At 34.6% G+C, this 17350-nt stretch overlaps 1 protein-coding gene across 3 annotated transcripts in view; it reads left to right on the forward strand.

Moving 5' to 3' along the window:
- The window catches only part of TDRD5 (tudor domain containing 5), a 105960-nt gene that overhangs the window by 67532 nt on the left and 21078 nt on the right, over positions 1–17350 (forward strand). For all 3 annotated transcript variants that reach the window (XM_020285470.2, XM_076000419.1, XM_076000420.1), the window contains exons 14-15: positions 9227–9409; positions 10149–10292. In XM_020285470.2, the coding sequence (XP_020141059.2) occupies positions 9227–9409; positions 10149–10292 (327 nt within the window). The remainder of the gene's footprint in view (positions 1–9226; positions 9410–10148; positions 10293–17350) is intronic.

The raw sequence follows: 17350 nt of genomic DNA on the forward strand, positions 1-17350 counted from the left end.
CTATAGCTTTATAGTACCTGTTAAAATCAGGTAGTATGCCTTTATCAGAGGTGTAGAGAGCAAATATTTTCTCCCACTCTGTGGGTTGTCTGTTTGCTCTACTGATGGTTTCCTTGGCTGTGTATAAACTTTTTAATTTGATCAGATCCCATTTGTTTATTTTTGATGCTGTGGTGATTGCCTTGGGGGTCTTCCTCAAAAATTCTTTGCCTGTGCCAATGTCTGATAGGGTTTTCCCAACATCATCTTCTAGGATTCTTAAGGTTTCATGTCTTAAGTTTAAGTCTGTTATCCATCTTGAGTGAATTTTTGTGAGAGGTGAGAGGTAGGGATCCTGATTTGCTCTTCTGCATGTAGCTAACCAGTTATCCCAGCACCATTTGTTGAAGAGAGATTCTTTTCCCCAATGTATATTTTCGTCAGCTTTATCAAAGATTAGATTGCCGTATACTGATGGTTTCATCTCTGGTATCTCAGATCTATTCCAGATATCTATGCTTCTGTTCTTGTGCCAGTACCAGGCTGATTTAACTATTATTGCTTTATAGTACAGTTTGAAGTCAGGAAGACTGATGCCTCCCAGTTTGTTCTTTCTATTTAAGATTGCTTTGGTTATGCGAGGTTTTTTCTGAATCCATACGAAGTGAAGAATTATTTTTTCTAGATCTGTAAAGAATGCTGATGGTATTTTCATGGGGATTGCATTGATTCTGTAGATCACTTTAGGTAATATTGACATTTTAACTATATTGATTCTACCAATCTCTGATAAAGGCCTAATAACAAGAATCTATCTAGAGCTTAAAAAAATTAACAAGAAAAAATCAAACAATCCCTTCAAGAAATGGGCAACGGAAATGAAAAGAAACTTCTCCAAAGAAGACAGAATAATGGCATGCAAACATATAAAGAAATGCTCAACCTCTCTAATTATTAGAGAAATGCAAATCAAAACCACAATGAGATACCACCTAACCCCAGTAAGAATGGCCTATATCAAGAAATCCCCAAACAACAAATACTGGCGAGGATGCAGAGAGACAGGAACTCTCCTACACTGCTGGTGGGGCTGCAAATTAGTGCAACCTTTGTGGAAAAGAATTTGGAGATACCTCAAACATCTAGAAATAGAAATACCATTTGACCCTGCAATAGCATTGTTAGGCATCTACCCAAAAGAGCATAAGACATTCTATTATAAAGACATCTGCACCTGAATGTTTATAGCAGCACAATTCACTATTGCACGATCATGGAAGCAGCCCAGGTGCCCATCAATTCTTGAGTGGATAATTAAAATGTGATATATGCTCACAATGGAATATTACTCAATCCTAAGAAATGACAGTGAGCTAGCTCCATTTATGCTATCCTGGATTAAACTTAAGCCTTTTATCCAAAGTGAGGCAACACAAGACTTGGAAAATGGGCTCCACATCTACTTGCCATCAAATTGGTACTGACTGATTTAAACTTCGATTTTCAAATGGTGGCAATACCCACCAGAGATTTGGTGGGGGGGCCCAATCTTAGGGATGAGATGAGCATTCTGGAGGGGGAGGGCATAACTCTAACCCTTCTTAGGGAGAGGCAAAGATATACAATGTAACCAAAATGTTAAAAAAAAAACAAAACTTTTTAGCAGGTGGTGGGCAGGCAGGAGTGGGAAGGAGGAAAGGGATGTATGTTTCCATACATACATCGCACACCACCAGGGGATTGGACATTTCGGGGGGAGGGAGGGGACAAGAGCAATATTTGTAACCCTAACAATATTTGTACCTCCATAATATGATGAAATAAAAAAAAATCAGGTAGTATGGTTCCTCCTACTTTATATTTCTTTCTCAAAATTATTTTTAATATTTTGGTTCCTTTTTCTTTCTTTGTAAATTTTATAATCAGCTTATGTATACCTAGAACTTCGGAGTTGTGTTAAATTTATAGATAAATTTGAGGAAAATTGATACCTTTAATCTGTACATTGAGCATATCTTTCCATTTACTTAGATTTTCTTTTATTTCTTCAACACAGTGATAACAATTTTCAGTATATTGAAACTATACATGTTCTGTTAGCTTTATACCTAATTATTTATTTTGGGAGCTATTGTAAATGATTTCTTCCTCCAGTTTCATATTTTCAGTGCTTATAGAAATTGTTTTTTTTTGTGTGTTTTGACCTTATATCTTATGGACTACCTGATCTCACTTAATTCTGAGAGGTGTCTTGTAGATTACCTTGTGATTTTTCTACATATAATAGAGTGTCTGCAGACTAATATAGTTTTATTTCTTCTTTCGCAAACCATATGTTTTTATCTCTCTTTCCACCTTATTATTGCACTGGCTAGGCTCTCAAATATGATGTTGAATAGGAGTGTGAGGACTTTCTTGACCCGCTGAAAGGTTTTGTGCATGGAGGTTGAATTTTGTTAAATTATTTTCTCATATATTAATGTGATTTTTATTCTAGTATGTATTACATTAATTAATTTTCAAATATTGAATTAATCTGGCATTCCTGGTATAAACTCCAGAGGTCATGGAGAATTACCCTTTTTATGTATTGCTGAATTCTACTTGCTAGCATTTTGTTTGAGATTTTTATGTCTGTTTTCATGAGGGATACTGATTGGTCTGTTCATTTCTTGTACTGTTTTTGTCTGGTTTTTGTACCAGGGTAATGCCTTGTAAAATGAGTCTGGAAGTGTCTCCTTTTCTAGGTTCTGGAAAAGATTATATAGAATTGATTTTATCTCCCTCTTTAGGGTTTTTATGGATCTTTATTTTCCTATTTTTTAATTGACAAGTAAAATTGTATATATGTGTGCAACATGTTTTAATATATGTATACATTGTGTATATAAATGCATTACCTCACATTTATTTTATTTTTGGCAAGAACACTTAAAATCTACTCTCAGCAGTTTTGGAGTACACAATATGTTATTTTTTTCATAATATGTTATTAACTGTAGTCAACATAATGTACAGTAAACCTCTTGAACTTATTCCTCCTGTCTACTGAAATTTTGAGACCTTTAACCAACATCTCCCTAATTTCTCCATCCCCTAGCCTCTGGTAACCACCTATTTTACTCTCTGTTTCTGTGAGTTTAACTTTTTTAGATTTCACAGGTAAGTGAGATCATGTGTTATTTTTCTGTGCCTGGCTTATTTCATTTAACATGTTTTCTAGGCTTATCTATTTTGTTACAAATGATAGTTTTTCATTCTTTTTAAGGGCTGAATAGTATTACATTGTGTATATATACCACATATTCTTTTTTTTTGAGACAGAATCTCACTCTGTTCCCAGGGCTAGAATGTTGTGGCATCAGCCTAGCTCACAGCAACCTCAAACTCCCGGGCTCAAACAATCCTACTGTCTCAGCCTCCTGATTAGCTAGGACTACAGGCATGTGCCACCATGTCCAACTAATTTTATATATGTATATTTTTAGTTGTCCAGCTAATTTCTTTCTATTTTTTTAGTAGAGATAGGGTCTTATTCTTGCTCAGGCTGATCTTGAACTCCTAAGCTCAAATGATCCACCCTCCTCGGCCTCCCAGAGTGCTAGGATTATAGGCATGAGCCATCACACCTGGCCATTCCACATATTCTTTATCCATTCATCTGTTGATGGACACTTAGGTTGATCCATATTTTGGCTGTTTGTGTTTAACACTGCAGAGAATATGGGAGTGCAGAGATATTTGGAGATACTAATTTAATTTCCTGTGGACATATACCAGGTAGTGGGATTATTGGGTCATATGGTCATTCAATTTTTATTTTTTTTTTATTTTTTGAGATAGCATCTCACTCTGTTGCCCTAAGGAGAGTGCTGTGGCATCAGCCTAGCTCACAGCAACCTCAAACTCCTGGGCTCAAGCAATCCTACTGCCTCAGCCTCCCAAGTAGCTGGGACTACAGGCATGTGCCACCATACCTGGCTAATATTTTTTATATATATTTTTAGTTGTCCAGCTAATTTCTTTCTATTTGTAGTAGAGACAGGGTCTCATTCTTGCTCAGGCTGGTCTCGAACTCCTGAGCTCTAATGATCCGCCCACCTCGGCCTCCCAGAGTGCTAGGATTACACGTGTGAGCCACCACGCCTGGCCCAATTTTTAATTTTTTGAGAAACCTCCATAGCGTTTTCTGTAATAGCTATGCTAATTTATATCCTCGACAACAGTGTGCAAGGATTCCTGTTCCTCCAAATCCCTGCCAACACTTATATTTTGTCTTTTTTATGCTGGACATTCTAACTGGTAAAAGGTGATTATCTCCTCATAGTTTTAATTTGCATCATTCTTATTAGTGATGTTGAGCATTTTTCGTATACTTGTTGGCCATTTGTCTATCTTTTTTTGAGAAAGGCCTATTTACTGTCCTTTGGGCATTTTTAAAATCAGGTTATTTGTTTTCTTACAATTGAGTTGAGTTCCTTTGGATATTAACCTCTTATAAGATGTATGGTTTGCAAATATTCTCCCATTCTTCAGGTTGTTTCTTCACTCCATTGATTGTTTCCTTTGCTGTGAAGAGCCTTTTAGATGGAGGTAATCCCATATGTCTATTCTTGCTTTTGTTGCCTGTGTTTTTTGGGTCATATCCAAAAGAATCATTGCTCAGAAAAATGTCATGGAGATTTTCCCGTTTTATTCTAGTAATTTTACAGTTTTTAGTCTTACATTTAATGCATTTCAGTTGATTCTTACATATAGTATAAGATAAGGGTCTAATTTAATTCTTCTTCATGTAGATAGATACCCAGTTGTCCCAGTACCATTTTTTGAAGAGACTGCTTTCTCTATTGTATGTTCTTGGCATCTTTGTTGAAAATCAATTGACTGTAAATGTGTGGATTTATTTCTGGGTTCCTTATTCTGTTGCATTGGTCTATGTATCTGTTTTTATGCAAGTACCATGCTTCATGTTTAAGCTATTTTAGGTTCTGTGCCTTTCCATATAAATTTTGGAATAAGTTTGTCTATGTCCACAAAAATACCTTGCTGAGATTTTGATAGGAATTGCATTAAATTATTTGATGCATTTAGGGGAGATCTTTATTATGTCATCTTCTGATACCTGAACATTATATATCTCTCCATTTATTTAGGTCTTCTTTTTCTTACCTCAGCATTTAAAAATTTTCAGTATGTAGGTTCTACACATTTTTTAAAGTATATACCTAAGATTGTTTGGTATGACTGTAAATAATGTTTTTAATATCAGTTTCATGTTCATTGCTTATATGTAGAAATGCAATTGATTTGGGGATATGTGTGTCAATCTTATATACTATGATCTTGCTCCCTTGGGAGATTTTCTTGTAGATTCCTTGGGATTTTCTACATAGACAATCGTGTCATCTACAAATATGGTCAGTTTTATTTTTTCCTTTCTGATCTGCATGCCTTTTATTTCTGTTTCATGTCTTACTGCAGTTGGCTAGAACTTCTAGCGCTACGTTGAACAAAAATAGTGAGAGACAAACTTGTCTTGTCCTTATCTTGGGGGGAAACATTAAGTATAATGTTATACTTAAGTATAATGTTAGTTCTAAGTTTTGTATAGGTGTTTTCATTAAATTGAAGTAATTCCCCTTTATTTCTATTTTTCTGAGAGTTTTTCTCACAAATCGGTGTTTATTTTGTCAAATACTTTTTCATCATTTGATAAAATCATATCATTTTTTCTTTGGATCATTCATATGGTGGATTACATTGATTGAGTTTCAAATTTTAAAACAGTCTCAAATATCTAAAATAAACACCACTTGGTCGTAGTGTCTAATTCTTTTATGTTAATGAATTTGGTTTGTTGATATTTTGTTGAGGGTTTTACCCTCTAAGTTCATGACAGATATTAGACTGCAGTTTTCCTTCTTTGTTTTTGTATGGTTTAATATCAGGGTGATACTGACTTTATAAAATGAATCGAGAAGGGTTCCTTTTCTATTTTGGGGGAGAGATTATGTAAAATCAGGTTCTTTTTTGGGAATTAATTTCATAAATATTTGGTAGATTACTTTAGTAAAACTATCTGGGGCTGGGATTTTTTTTTTCAGGAGAATTTAAACTACAAAGTCAATTGCTTTAATAGATATGATATTATTCAAATTCACTATTTCATCTTAGGTTAGTTTGGGTATTTTGTGTATTTTGAGGAATTAGTTCATATTATTTAAGTTATTGAATGATGAATTGGTTCATTTTACCTAAGTTGTCAACTCTGTATGTAGAATTGTTTACAGTAATAGTATTTCCTTATTATCCTTTTATTATCGGCAGGTCTGAAGTGATAATCTCCTCTTTCATTCTCAGTGTTCACAATTTGTCTTCTGTCAGTCTTACCAGACATTTATCAATTTTATTGACTTCTACCCCCTCAACCCCCAAATAAGTGTTTGGTGTAATTGATTTTACCTGTTGTCTTTCTGTTTTCAAATTCATTGATTTCTTCTCCTTATTCTTTTGCTTTTTCTAATTTTTTAAGCTGGCAACTTAGATTATTGATTTTTTTTTTTCTTTTTCCCCATAGAAGTTTGTCCTGTGGAAGACCTTTCTTCTTTTCTAATATAAGTATGTCAGGCCACGAGTCTCTATATATCACCTTAGCTGCATCTCACAAATTTAACAGTTGTATTGTCATTCAGTTTAAGTATTTTCTAATTTATTCTGAGATACCATCCTTGACCCATGGATTATTTAGAAGTACATTGTTTAACTTCAAAGTATTTGGAGATTTTCCTGTTAACTTTCTGTTATTTATTTACAGTTCAATACAGTCTTTCAGTTCTTTAAATTTGTTAAAGTTTGTTTTGTCAACACAGGATATGGCCTAGCCAGGTAAATGTTGATGTGCTTTTGAAAAAAAATGTGTATTCTGTTGTTCGGTGGAGTGTTTTATAAATGTCAGTTAGATCCAGTTGATTGGTGGTATCATTTAGTTCTTCTGTATCCTTGCTATCTACTAATTTTATTAATTACTGAGAAGAATGTTAAAGTCTCACCTATAATCTTGGATTTTGTGTATTTGTCTTTTCTGTCAGTTTTTTCTTTTTTTATTTTGAAGCTCTATCCTTAGGTCTCATCCATTTAGGATTATTATCTTTTCCTGGTGAATTGACCCTTTTATCATTATAAAATGTCTTTATCTGCAATTACTTTTATTTGCACTGAAGCCTACTTTTTTCCCCACTGATGCCTACATTATCTGATATCAATATAGCCATTCCAGCTTTCTGTTTTATTTATTTTTTTTGTTTTAGTGTTTGTATGGTATATCTTTTTCCATCCTTTTAGTTCTAGCCTACCTATATCATTATATTTGAAGTAATTTTCTTGAGATAGCATATGGTTTGGTTATTTTAAATCCATCCTGACAATCTAAATTTTAATTAGTGTGTTTAGACCATTTACATTTGATGTTATATATTTTGATTCTCAATCTACCATTTTATTATTCTATTTGTTCCCCTTATTTTCATTCCTCTGTTTCTAATTTCCTGTCTTGTTGTAGGTTATTTGAACATTTTTTAGTATTCCATTTTAATTTATCTATTTTTATTATATCTATTTGCATAGCTTTTTTGATGGTTGCTCTAGGAATTACAATATACATTCTTGATTTCTTACAGCAGACTTAATCAGTATTTTATCACTTTGAATGGAATGTTGATATCTTACCATCATATAGGTCTTTTACCCCTTTCTGCCTCCTTTAACTATCCATGTCTATTGTATTACATCTACTGATCTTTAAAATTTATGGTGTTGTATTTTTTGCTTCCACCTTCTGACACATTATATTATAAAAAATCTAAGAGGAGAAGAATAGACTATTAAATTTAACCAAATATTTATCGTTTCTGTTGCTCTTCCTTTTTCTGATGTTCCACTTTTCCTTTTGATATCATCTTCTTTCTGTCCAAAGAACTTCCTTAGCAATTCTTTTAGCACAGGTCTACGGATAATGAATTCTCTTAGTTCTTCATTGAAAATGTATTTATTTCTTCATTCTTAAAGGATATGTTTGCTGGATATAGAAATCTGTGTTGCTGGTTTTTTTCTTTTAGCACTTTTCATTCTACTTCTTGCACGCCTTAATGGTTTCTGATGCAAAAATCTACAGTAATTGAAATTGTTCTACCTCTGTAAATGTGTTGTTTTTCTCTGGCTACATTCAAGGTGGTTTCTTTGTCTTTAGCTTTCAGCAGGTTGATTATAACCTGTCTAGGCATGAATTTCTTTGGATTTACCTTGTTTGGAGTTTGCTAAACTTCTTGAATCTGTAGGTTTATAACTTTTACTAAATTTGGGGTTTTCAGCCATATTTCTTGAAATTATTTTTCTGCACTGCATTCTTTCTATTCTCCTTCTGAGACTTCGATGACACAAATATTAAATCTTTTTCTTATTATCCCACAAGTCCCTGAGACTCTGATTTGGTTTTTTTGTTTGCTTGCTTTTGGGGGTCTTTTCCAATGTTTACTTTTCTGTTGTTTAATTTCTATGACTCTATTTTCAAGTTCATGCATGCTTTCATTTCTATTTTACTATTGAAAAGAGGGCCAGGAATCTTAGCTATTCAGCATAAAAAGCTTCACTTACTTAATTTTTAAATATTTTTTACTATGCTTGCTCCACCCTCAGTTTTACCCTGCAGAATATCCCTCTGGTTCCTCCAGAAGACTATCTGGTCATTTTGTATGTAGAAGAAGGATAGTTGCCTGAGTCCTTGGAACAGGGGAAGGTATCTGGAGATCTAACTCCTATTCACACAGACTTTCAATCAGTGTTGTTGTCTTCATTCCCATTTACCCCCTCACTTCCTTAAACCTTGAAGTACCAATTTCTGAGTTTTCAATTATCTATGGTATAAATTTGGGTTGCTTTTCAGTTTTTTGCACTATTGGCTCAGGATTCCATTTTCTCAGGACTGCTTAATCAGTTGTCACTTGTCTACTTTTCTGTATCCAGAATGTAGATAGTGCTTTCTCCTCTTTTGTTCTCTTTGGCCATGAAGTGTATACCTTAAATCTCTTTATTTCTATGTTGGTGACATTTCAGGAGGCAAAGAGTAATAAATCCTATATTCAAACTGCCAACAGTACCTAGAGTCAAGAGAAAATTCTAAACCTAAATTTTAAAACATGCTCATATAAGAACTGTAAATTATTGTTTTTCTCTGTATTCTGATACATCATAGGATGATATCCCCACTGGAATGCCATGTCTGGAGTCAGTGACCATAGGTGATGATATTTGGGATGAGAACTGGTTACCTCTGCAGGCTAAGATGGGAAACAGAGATGATGCTGCCTCCCATCTATTTACCTCAAGGCTTGGTGGAAAGAAACAGTATCCATCATGTGAAGAAATGCCACAGAAGGTTAGAACCTTGGAAAATAGAGAGAAAATCACTACTGATCAAAGGAAATTTAAATTCAATTGTTCAGGCCTCAGGAAAGCTATCATTTTAGAATTCAAAAGAACTTATCAGGGCATAATTAAAATAACAAATGATTTTTTAAATGGTAGTGGTAGGTAGGGGGACAGAGGATTTAGCAGAGAGGAATAAACCATGGAATTATTGCACATATCTGTCTTTTCAATCATTATGGTTTTTGTCTTATCATTGGCCTCTAGTCAAGGCCTTAGGATCTATAAATAAACTAAAGTATTTCATCCAATTTTATTTTTGTTTAATTAGCCTTATAATATAACCTCTGGATTTTTGCAGACAGATATTTGCTAAGTTGGGCCCAACTACATATATTTAAAATTTATTTTCCACAGTTGTAAGATAGAAGAAATATCTGAAGTTGCTCCTTAGCATTTGTGTTGTTTAAACACTACATGATTATGGAAATCATCTAGCCATGGAAAAAGCATTAAAGAAAATACTACAACGGAGTTGTATTTATTTTTGAGATCCACATGTTTAAAGGAGTTCAAGATGTTGAGTATGGACCAGTAAAACAAGGAGGAAATCAGACCTTTATAGAAAGTTAATAAGTTTTCTTGTTTAATATGCATTGCCTCCTTGCCTTTATCTTGCCCAAGTTATCCTCTTTTAGGATCATGTGGCACTATATTTCACATTATTGATGCTGTTTTTTTCTTTACAGGATTGGTGTTTTTCTACATCCAAAGATATGTGGGATGATTCATGGCAGTCTTCAGGCTCTGTAAATGGGATGAAAGTAGAAGTTCAGAAACCAGAAGGACTGGGTTCTCAAGAAAAAAATACTGGCGCAACCAGGATTCAAAAGGTAAATATCTAATGTTATTGTGACAGGTTTGCATGACAAAGTACTTTCATTTTTGGAAAGTAAAATTTTGGTTAATAACTCTTCTCTTAGCAGTTGGTAGAATATATATACATAAGATGTATATTGATTTTTAAAATTATTACAATTAATTTAATATAGTTATTCATCTCTTCAGAAGAAAAACCTGAGCCTAGAATTAAAAGAATGATTAAATCTCTATGTTAGGGAAAGAAAAGGTTGGTATTTTCCTATAACTTAGCCATAAATTTTAAGCTCTATGTCTGTCCTATAATCTACCAGGGGTCTTCAAACTTTTTAAACAGGGGGCCAGTTCTCTGTCCCTCAGATCATTGGAGATGTGTGCACTGTGGGCCTGGGATGAGTTGGCTGCTAAGCAGGACAGGCAGCAGCGGCAAAAACACCCAGCAGGCGGGATAAATGTCCTCGGCTTGCAGCATGTGGCCCGGGGTCCAGGGCCGTAGTTTGAGTTTGAGGACGCCTGATCTAGACCCATTTCTTTTAACATTGCCTTGGCAGAAAGCTGTAACCTTGGCACAAGATCCCTTTTTTCCCTCGTGTTTCTCAAAGACATTATGAGCATCCTCAAAGTAACAGAACAATTTGTATGAATCATAAAATTTGGCTACCAGGCCTCTTTACTTTTGTGTGTTTCATTGAAAATAAAGAGCTTAAGTCTAGAAGACTTGTTGAAAAGCAAATTGGGGGAATATGAATCTTCTAAGGGACATATTTCCTTCCCAATATGGTTACTTTGTATGACAGCAATGATAAAGTCATTCTGGATTATATGCAACAGTCTGTTCCAGAAATGTAGGTTCTTTAGGAGCATGGATTTAGTTTTAGGCTATAATGGGCTTTTATATTTTGTTTCTCATGTAGCTTTTTCAAAATTAACAGCTTTATTGAAATGTAATTCATGTAATATTATAATTCACTATTTAAAGTGTTCAACATTTTTCATATACACAGAGTTGTGCAAAAATGACTATAATCTATTTTAGAACATTTTTATCACCCCCTCAAAAAAACCTCATACTCTTAGCAGTAAAACCCTTTCTTCATTCTCCCACAGCTTTAGGCAACTACTAATCTGCTTTCTGTATCTACAGATTTACCTATTCTTAAATGTTATACAGTATATATGGTCTTTTGTGATTGTCTTCTTTCACCTAGACTAATGTTTTTAAGATTCATCCATATTCTAGCATGAATCAGTACTTTATTTCTTTTCAGGGCTAAACAGTATTACATTATATGATATACATATTTTGCGGGGTCCTACAGTAACTCCGTTTTTAACATTGTGTGGTTCTGCAATACTGTTTTCCAAAGTGGCCATACCATTTTATGTTCTCACCAGCAAGTAAGAGGAGTCCAAATTCTCCATACCACTTATTATTATCTTTCCTTTTGATTATAGCCATGCTAGTAGGTATAAAAGATGTGTCATTATGGTTTTGATTTGCATATCTCTGATGGCTACTGATGTGAGCATCTTTTCATGTGTTTATTAGCCATTTATTTATCTTCAAAATATTCAGATTTTTTGCCCATTTTTAAGTTATGTCTGTTTAATAATCAGATATAATAATAAAATATTATATTACAAATCCCTTATCAAATATATTTTCAAAGTTTTCTACTATTCTGCTGGTTGTGTTTTCACTTTCTTGATGGTGTCCTTTGCTGCACAAAAGTGGTTTTTTTGTTTTTTGAAATCCAGTTTTTTCTTTGGTTGCTTGAGCTCTTGGTATCATCTCTAATAAACCATTGCCTGATCCAGTATTAAAAAGATTTATACGTATGTTTTTTCTAAGAGTTTTATAGTTTTAGCTCTTAAATTTAGGTCATTGATCTGTTTTGAGTTAATTTGTGTGTGTGTGTGTGGTATGAGATAGGAGGTCCAACTTCATTCTTTTGCATGTGGACATTCATTTGTCCGAGCACTATTTGTTTAAAAGATAATTTCCCCATAAATTGTCTTGGTACTCTCACCATCTGAGGGATGGTCATGCTGGAGAATCAGACTTGTAGGGGGAGGGGGGAAAGGGCATTTATTGAAACCTTAAAACCTGTACCCCTATAATATGCCGAAATAAAAAAAAATAAAAAAAAAAAAGAAAATCAATTGACTATAAATGTTTGGGTTTATTTCTGGACTCCTAATTCCATTTTCTGTATGTCTGTCCCTATAGCAGTGCCACATTGTCTTGATTACTGTAGCTTTTTAATAAATTTTGAAATCATGAAGTGTGAGTCCTTAAACTTTTATGTAGATTCATATTACTTTATACCCCATAAAGAGTATTTATTTACAAAGGTAAAATAATTCTTTACTGTGTCATAATGCACCTCCTAGGGTATATCCCTATTCTAAGACACCACAGTACTTACCATACGGATTGACTATCCCTTATCTGAAATGCTTGGGACCAGAAGTCTTTCAGATTTCAGATTTTTGGGATCTTAGAATATTTGCATACACATAATGAGATGTCTTGGGGATGGGACCCAGGTCTAAATGTGAAATTCATTTATGTTTCATACACACCTTATACACATAGCCTGAAGGTAATTTTATATAACATTTTAAGTAATTTTGTGCGTAAAACAAAGTTTTGACTGTGTTTTGACTGCGATCTATCACATAAGGTCAGGTGTGGAATCTTCTACTTTTTGGCATCATGTCAGTTCTCAAAATGTTTTAGATTTTGGAGCATTGCAGAATTTGGATTTTGGGATTGGTGTGCTCAAGTGTGTTTCAGTTTGAAAATAAAACTAAGTATTTAAATCTCTTAAGTCATTTGACTTTTAAATCATTAGCCTTTTTCAGAGATTTCATTATGACATATTTCATAAATTTAAATTGTATCATTTATGGTCTTAGATTGAAGTTCTAGTTTCTGGCAAGATTGAATTCAATGTGATTTTGATGGTTGCTTAAGATTCTGTTAGATTAACTATATATACTTTAAAAAATATTGAGAAGACTTTAAAGTTTGTGTTTCAGGCCCTTGTAGATTTACATTGTGCTTACATAGACATGTGTTTTTGTAGCATTAACTATTTAGCACCAGTTCCAGAGACTATGGCTGAATATGAATACATTTCAATATGAAATACATACAGTAATAGTTAAATATAGAAACTATAAAATAAATATAGAAACTATAATCTATATAGAAACTATATCTACATAGAAACTATAAAATAAATATAGAAACTATAATCGGTTCCTTGTACTGCCAAATAGAGCACTAGACTATAAGTAGAAAAACTTGAATTCTTGTTTTCTAATGAGCAACTCCATTTAGCCACAGAATACGGTTTACTTACTCTCAAGTGTGCATAGGAAGTTAAAGATTGAATGTTAGAGTGAAATTTGGAAAAGGAAGAGAATAATAGGAAGAAAAGGGCACTCCTCTGGAGACCTGCTTTTTGTAAAGCAGGAGATACAAAATGAAGACACTCTACTTTTAATCTTGAGAAACAGGAATCAAATACCATCTCTAAAGTGAAGTAAAAATCCAGGGACTAAAAATCTTCCTTTAAAAGGAAAAGGGAAATATAGTAATAAATCAACCAATAAATACCTGTAATAACAAAGGACACCTATAGTTAAGATTGGGTTTTCTCATCTCTATCACTGGTTCTGACATTTCACTGTACCTATAGCGAAACTAAATGTGTTCATAAACAGGTACCCTTTCTTTATATCCTCTTTTTACTTATGGCAGTGATGACTTAGGGGTCTAACACAAGAATATGAGAAACATGTTTTTTAGGTAAGGAACCATAGGCTTATACCAACTCTGAATTATTACACTGGCAGACATAATTCATGGATTTTTATTTCTGCCTGGCATTAATGGGAGTGCATATGGCTTGTTAGAATACAAATAAGTAAGAGATAATAATAGCCATTTTACATAAAGTTTAAACCAGGGAACTACAAGGACAGGTACTCCCAAACTTATCAGTTGATATCAGCTTTTACCTTGCTGCTTTTCTTTAGCAGTACAAGGATCATCCTTTTGTTTGAATGTATTTCTAGAAGAACAATACAGTATTCAGTAAGTACCAAACACAGTTCTAAGGCCTTTAAGTATATTAACTCATTTAATCCTTACAACCATCCTGTGAGGTAAGTACTATTATTTTCCTGATTTAACACATGGCAGAAGTGAGTCACAGAGAAAGTAAGAGAAAGTAAGGTCATACAACTGGTAAGTGGCAGAGCTGGAATTCAAACCCAGGTAGTATGGCTCAAGAGTCTTTGCTCTTGAGTACCATGCCAAATATCTGTCCTTAAGAGTATCAAAGATATTCTTTGCTTATAAAATATTTATAGCTACAGACATTTTTGTCTTGTATTGATTATTCTAAGTAACTCTTTTGGGGTGTGTGGGTGATATATGGTATGTGATCTCCCCTTCCTCTCTTTCATGTTGTTTTGTTCTAGGGAGAAAAGATGCAAGTCCAAATGGGGATTATAATACTAGTTTCATTCATTGTCGTAAACATGGATCTGAAAAAATATTAATAGTTTGGACCCCAGGCTATTCTTTCCTGCCAGAATTAAATTTATCCAGTTGCAGGCAGAGCAGCTGGAGAACCCCAGGCTGCCTCATTCTTTCACCACACAGGAGAAAAGGAGCAGAGACCAGCCCTGCCCTGCTGACCAGGAGTCAAATATTAAGAGATAGGGCCACACTGGAGTGGTGATCTTTAACCCATGGGTTCTGCCCAGCAAAGAAATGTGTGCTAGTAGTTCTTAAGCTTCTGTCAGCTCAAGTCCTTCTCCTGGGAGAAGGAGTGAGTAGGCAGATATAGAGTGCTTGTAGAAACTTCTTCCTCAGGAGTTCCCCCAAAAGATCAGAAGTGTTCAAAATTTCATATCATAAGGCAAGACAAGGAGGGTGGGAAAAAAGGAAGCTTCCCCCATAGGGGCAAGTTTCAGAAACTCCTTGCTCATCAAAGTCAAGGTTTGGTGTTACACATAAGCAAAAAAACTAACAATCCAAGATATTTTCCATGCCTCTAGTCACCAAAGGTACGAAAGTCAGTTTTGTTTAATATCACTAGCTCTTGGGAACACAGTGGCTCATAAAATGATGAATGGATTTTTTACTGATATACTATTTTCTGCCTAATCTAAGTCTGCCAGATCTTCTCCCTCTGGCAGTTAACTCAAAGGGCATCACAGAGATAGGTAGCATTCTTAATATCTAAGTTAGAGACACCACACCTAAGTGAGACAAGTTATTTGTCTAGGGAATAGAGCAAAAGCAGGTTTTTCTTCCTTTCTCAGACATACTCTCTAACATACAGGAGGGAATATGTTGGAGAAGAAGATAATATAAGAGACTATGTGTCTTACCCTCTATCTCATCTCCTACCACTTGGTTTCCTGTGACATTTGGGAGAAGTCTGAGACTAGAGGATCCTGAAAACCTGCTGCTTCTTTGGAGTGTTGTGAGAGCAGCAACTCCCACAGCTGTAGCACATGGGCCTGCACATGAGCTAGTCACATGGTATGAGGGGCCTGATGCTACCCTCAAATTTCTTGTGTCTCCCCAATGGCATTTGAGAGGATCATACATTCCCATGTGTCTAGAGAGGGCTTCAGAAGTTAGCTGGACATGAGTGCTAATGTCCCTGTCAAGAGTTACCCTAGCAAAAGGGGGTGCAGAAAGGAGGTGTGGTATAAGTGGCCTAAGAATTTCAGAGGAAACATTCATCCTAAACACAGCTCCTGTGAAGGAGCTATACACAGACCAAGAAACAGATGAGAAGAGGACATTGACAGCCTAGGAAGGAGCAGCCACAGATGGGATCTCTCCAAGGATGTCAGAGGCAGCTGCACAGGCAGGCCCTGCAGTACTAGAGTTAAGACTGAGAAGAAAGGAGGGAGAAAATCTTTAGGAGTAGAATGGCTCCTGAATGGGACTGGAAAAGGGCTTGTGATAAATTTTAAATGTAGTTAGAAAATAAGTTTATTTGGGGCTTTCTAAATTGTCAGTTGAGAAATTTATGGCAGTTACAGGAGTAATTTCACTTTTTCTTAATTCTCATCTGGAATCTATGAGAGAGCCTTTTAACAAAACAGTTACTCTCTTCTACCTAGAGAAAAAATTAGCAAGTATTTTTTTTGACCAATGTCTAGTATTGCTGTAATGTGATTCAGCATACGGCATATGTTTAAACAGTCTGTATTCATTTATATTTAGCCACATATTTACCCTTTCTGGTGCTCGGCATTCCTTTCTGTAAGTATATGCTTCTGTCAGGGATCATTTTCCTTCAACCTAAACAACTCCTGTTACGGTTTCTTGTATGTCTGCTGACAACAAATTTCTCACTTTTTTTTTTCTTTATTTAATCTTTCTTTTCAATGGCTTTTTCTTCCTGAGTGTGGGATTTTAGGCTGGCACTTTTTGCTTTCAACTTTTGAAGATGTCATTCCATTATGTTCTGGCTTCTGTTGAAATGCCAGCTGTCAGTTATTATTGCTCATTTGAAGGTAATGTCTTTTTTTTCCTGGCTTCTTTTAAGATTTTTCTTTTGGCTGTCAGTTCTTTGATTATAATATATCTAGATGTGATTTCTTTTGGAGTTAGCCTGCTTTGGTTCACTGAGGTTATTGAATCAGAAAGTTGATGCCCTTCATCAGTTTGGGAAAATTCTGGCCCATTTAGCTCAATAAATATTTCTTCTGCCTTATTCTCTCTCTTTTCTTTCCTATTGGCATTCTATGATCAAATTAAAAAGCTTTTTCACAGCCAAGGAAACTATCATTAGAGTGAATAGACAGCCTACAGAATGGGAGAAAATATTTGTTCTCTACACATCCAATAAAGGGCTGATAACAAGAATCTACCTAGAACTTTAAAAAATTAACAAGAAAAAATCAACCCCGCAACAAATGGGCAAAGGAAATGAACAGAAACTTTTCAAAAGAAGACAGAATAATGGTCAGCAAACATATAAAAAAATGTTCAACATCTCTAATCATTAGAGAAATGCATATCAAAACC

The sequence above is a fragment of the Microcebus murinus genome, chromosome 2 (assembly GCF_040939455.1).
Source record: "Microcebus murinus isolate Inina chromosome 2, M.murinus_Inina_mat1.0, whole genome shotgun sequence".
NCBI classification, from domain to species: domain Eukaryota; kingdom Metazoa; phylum Chordata; class Mammalia; order Primates; family Cheirogaleidae; genus Microcebus; species Microcebus murinus.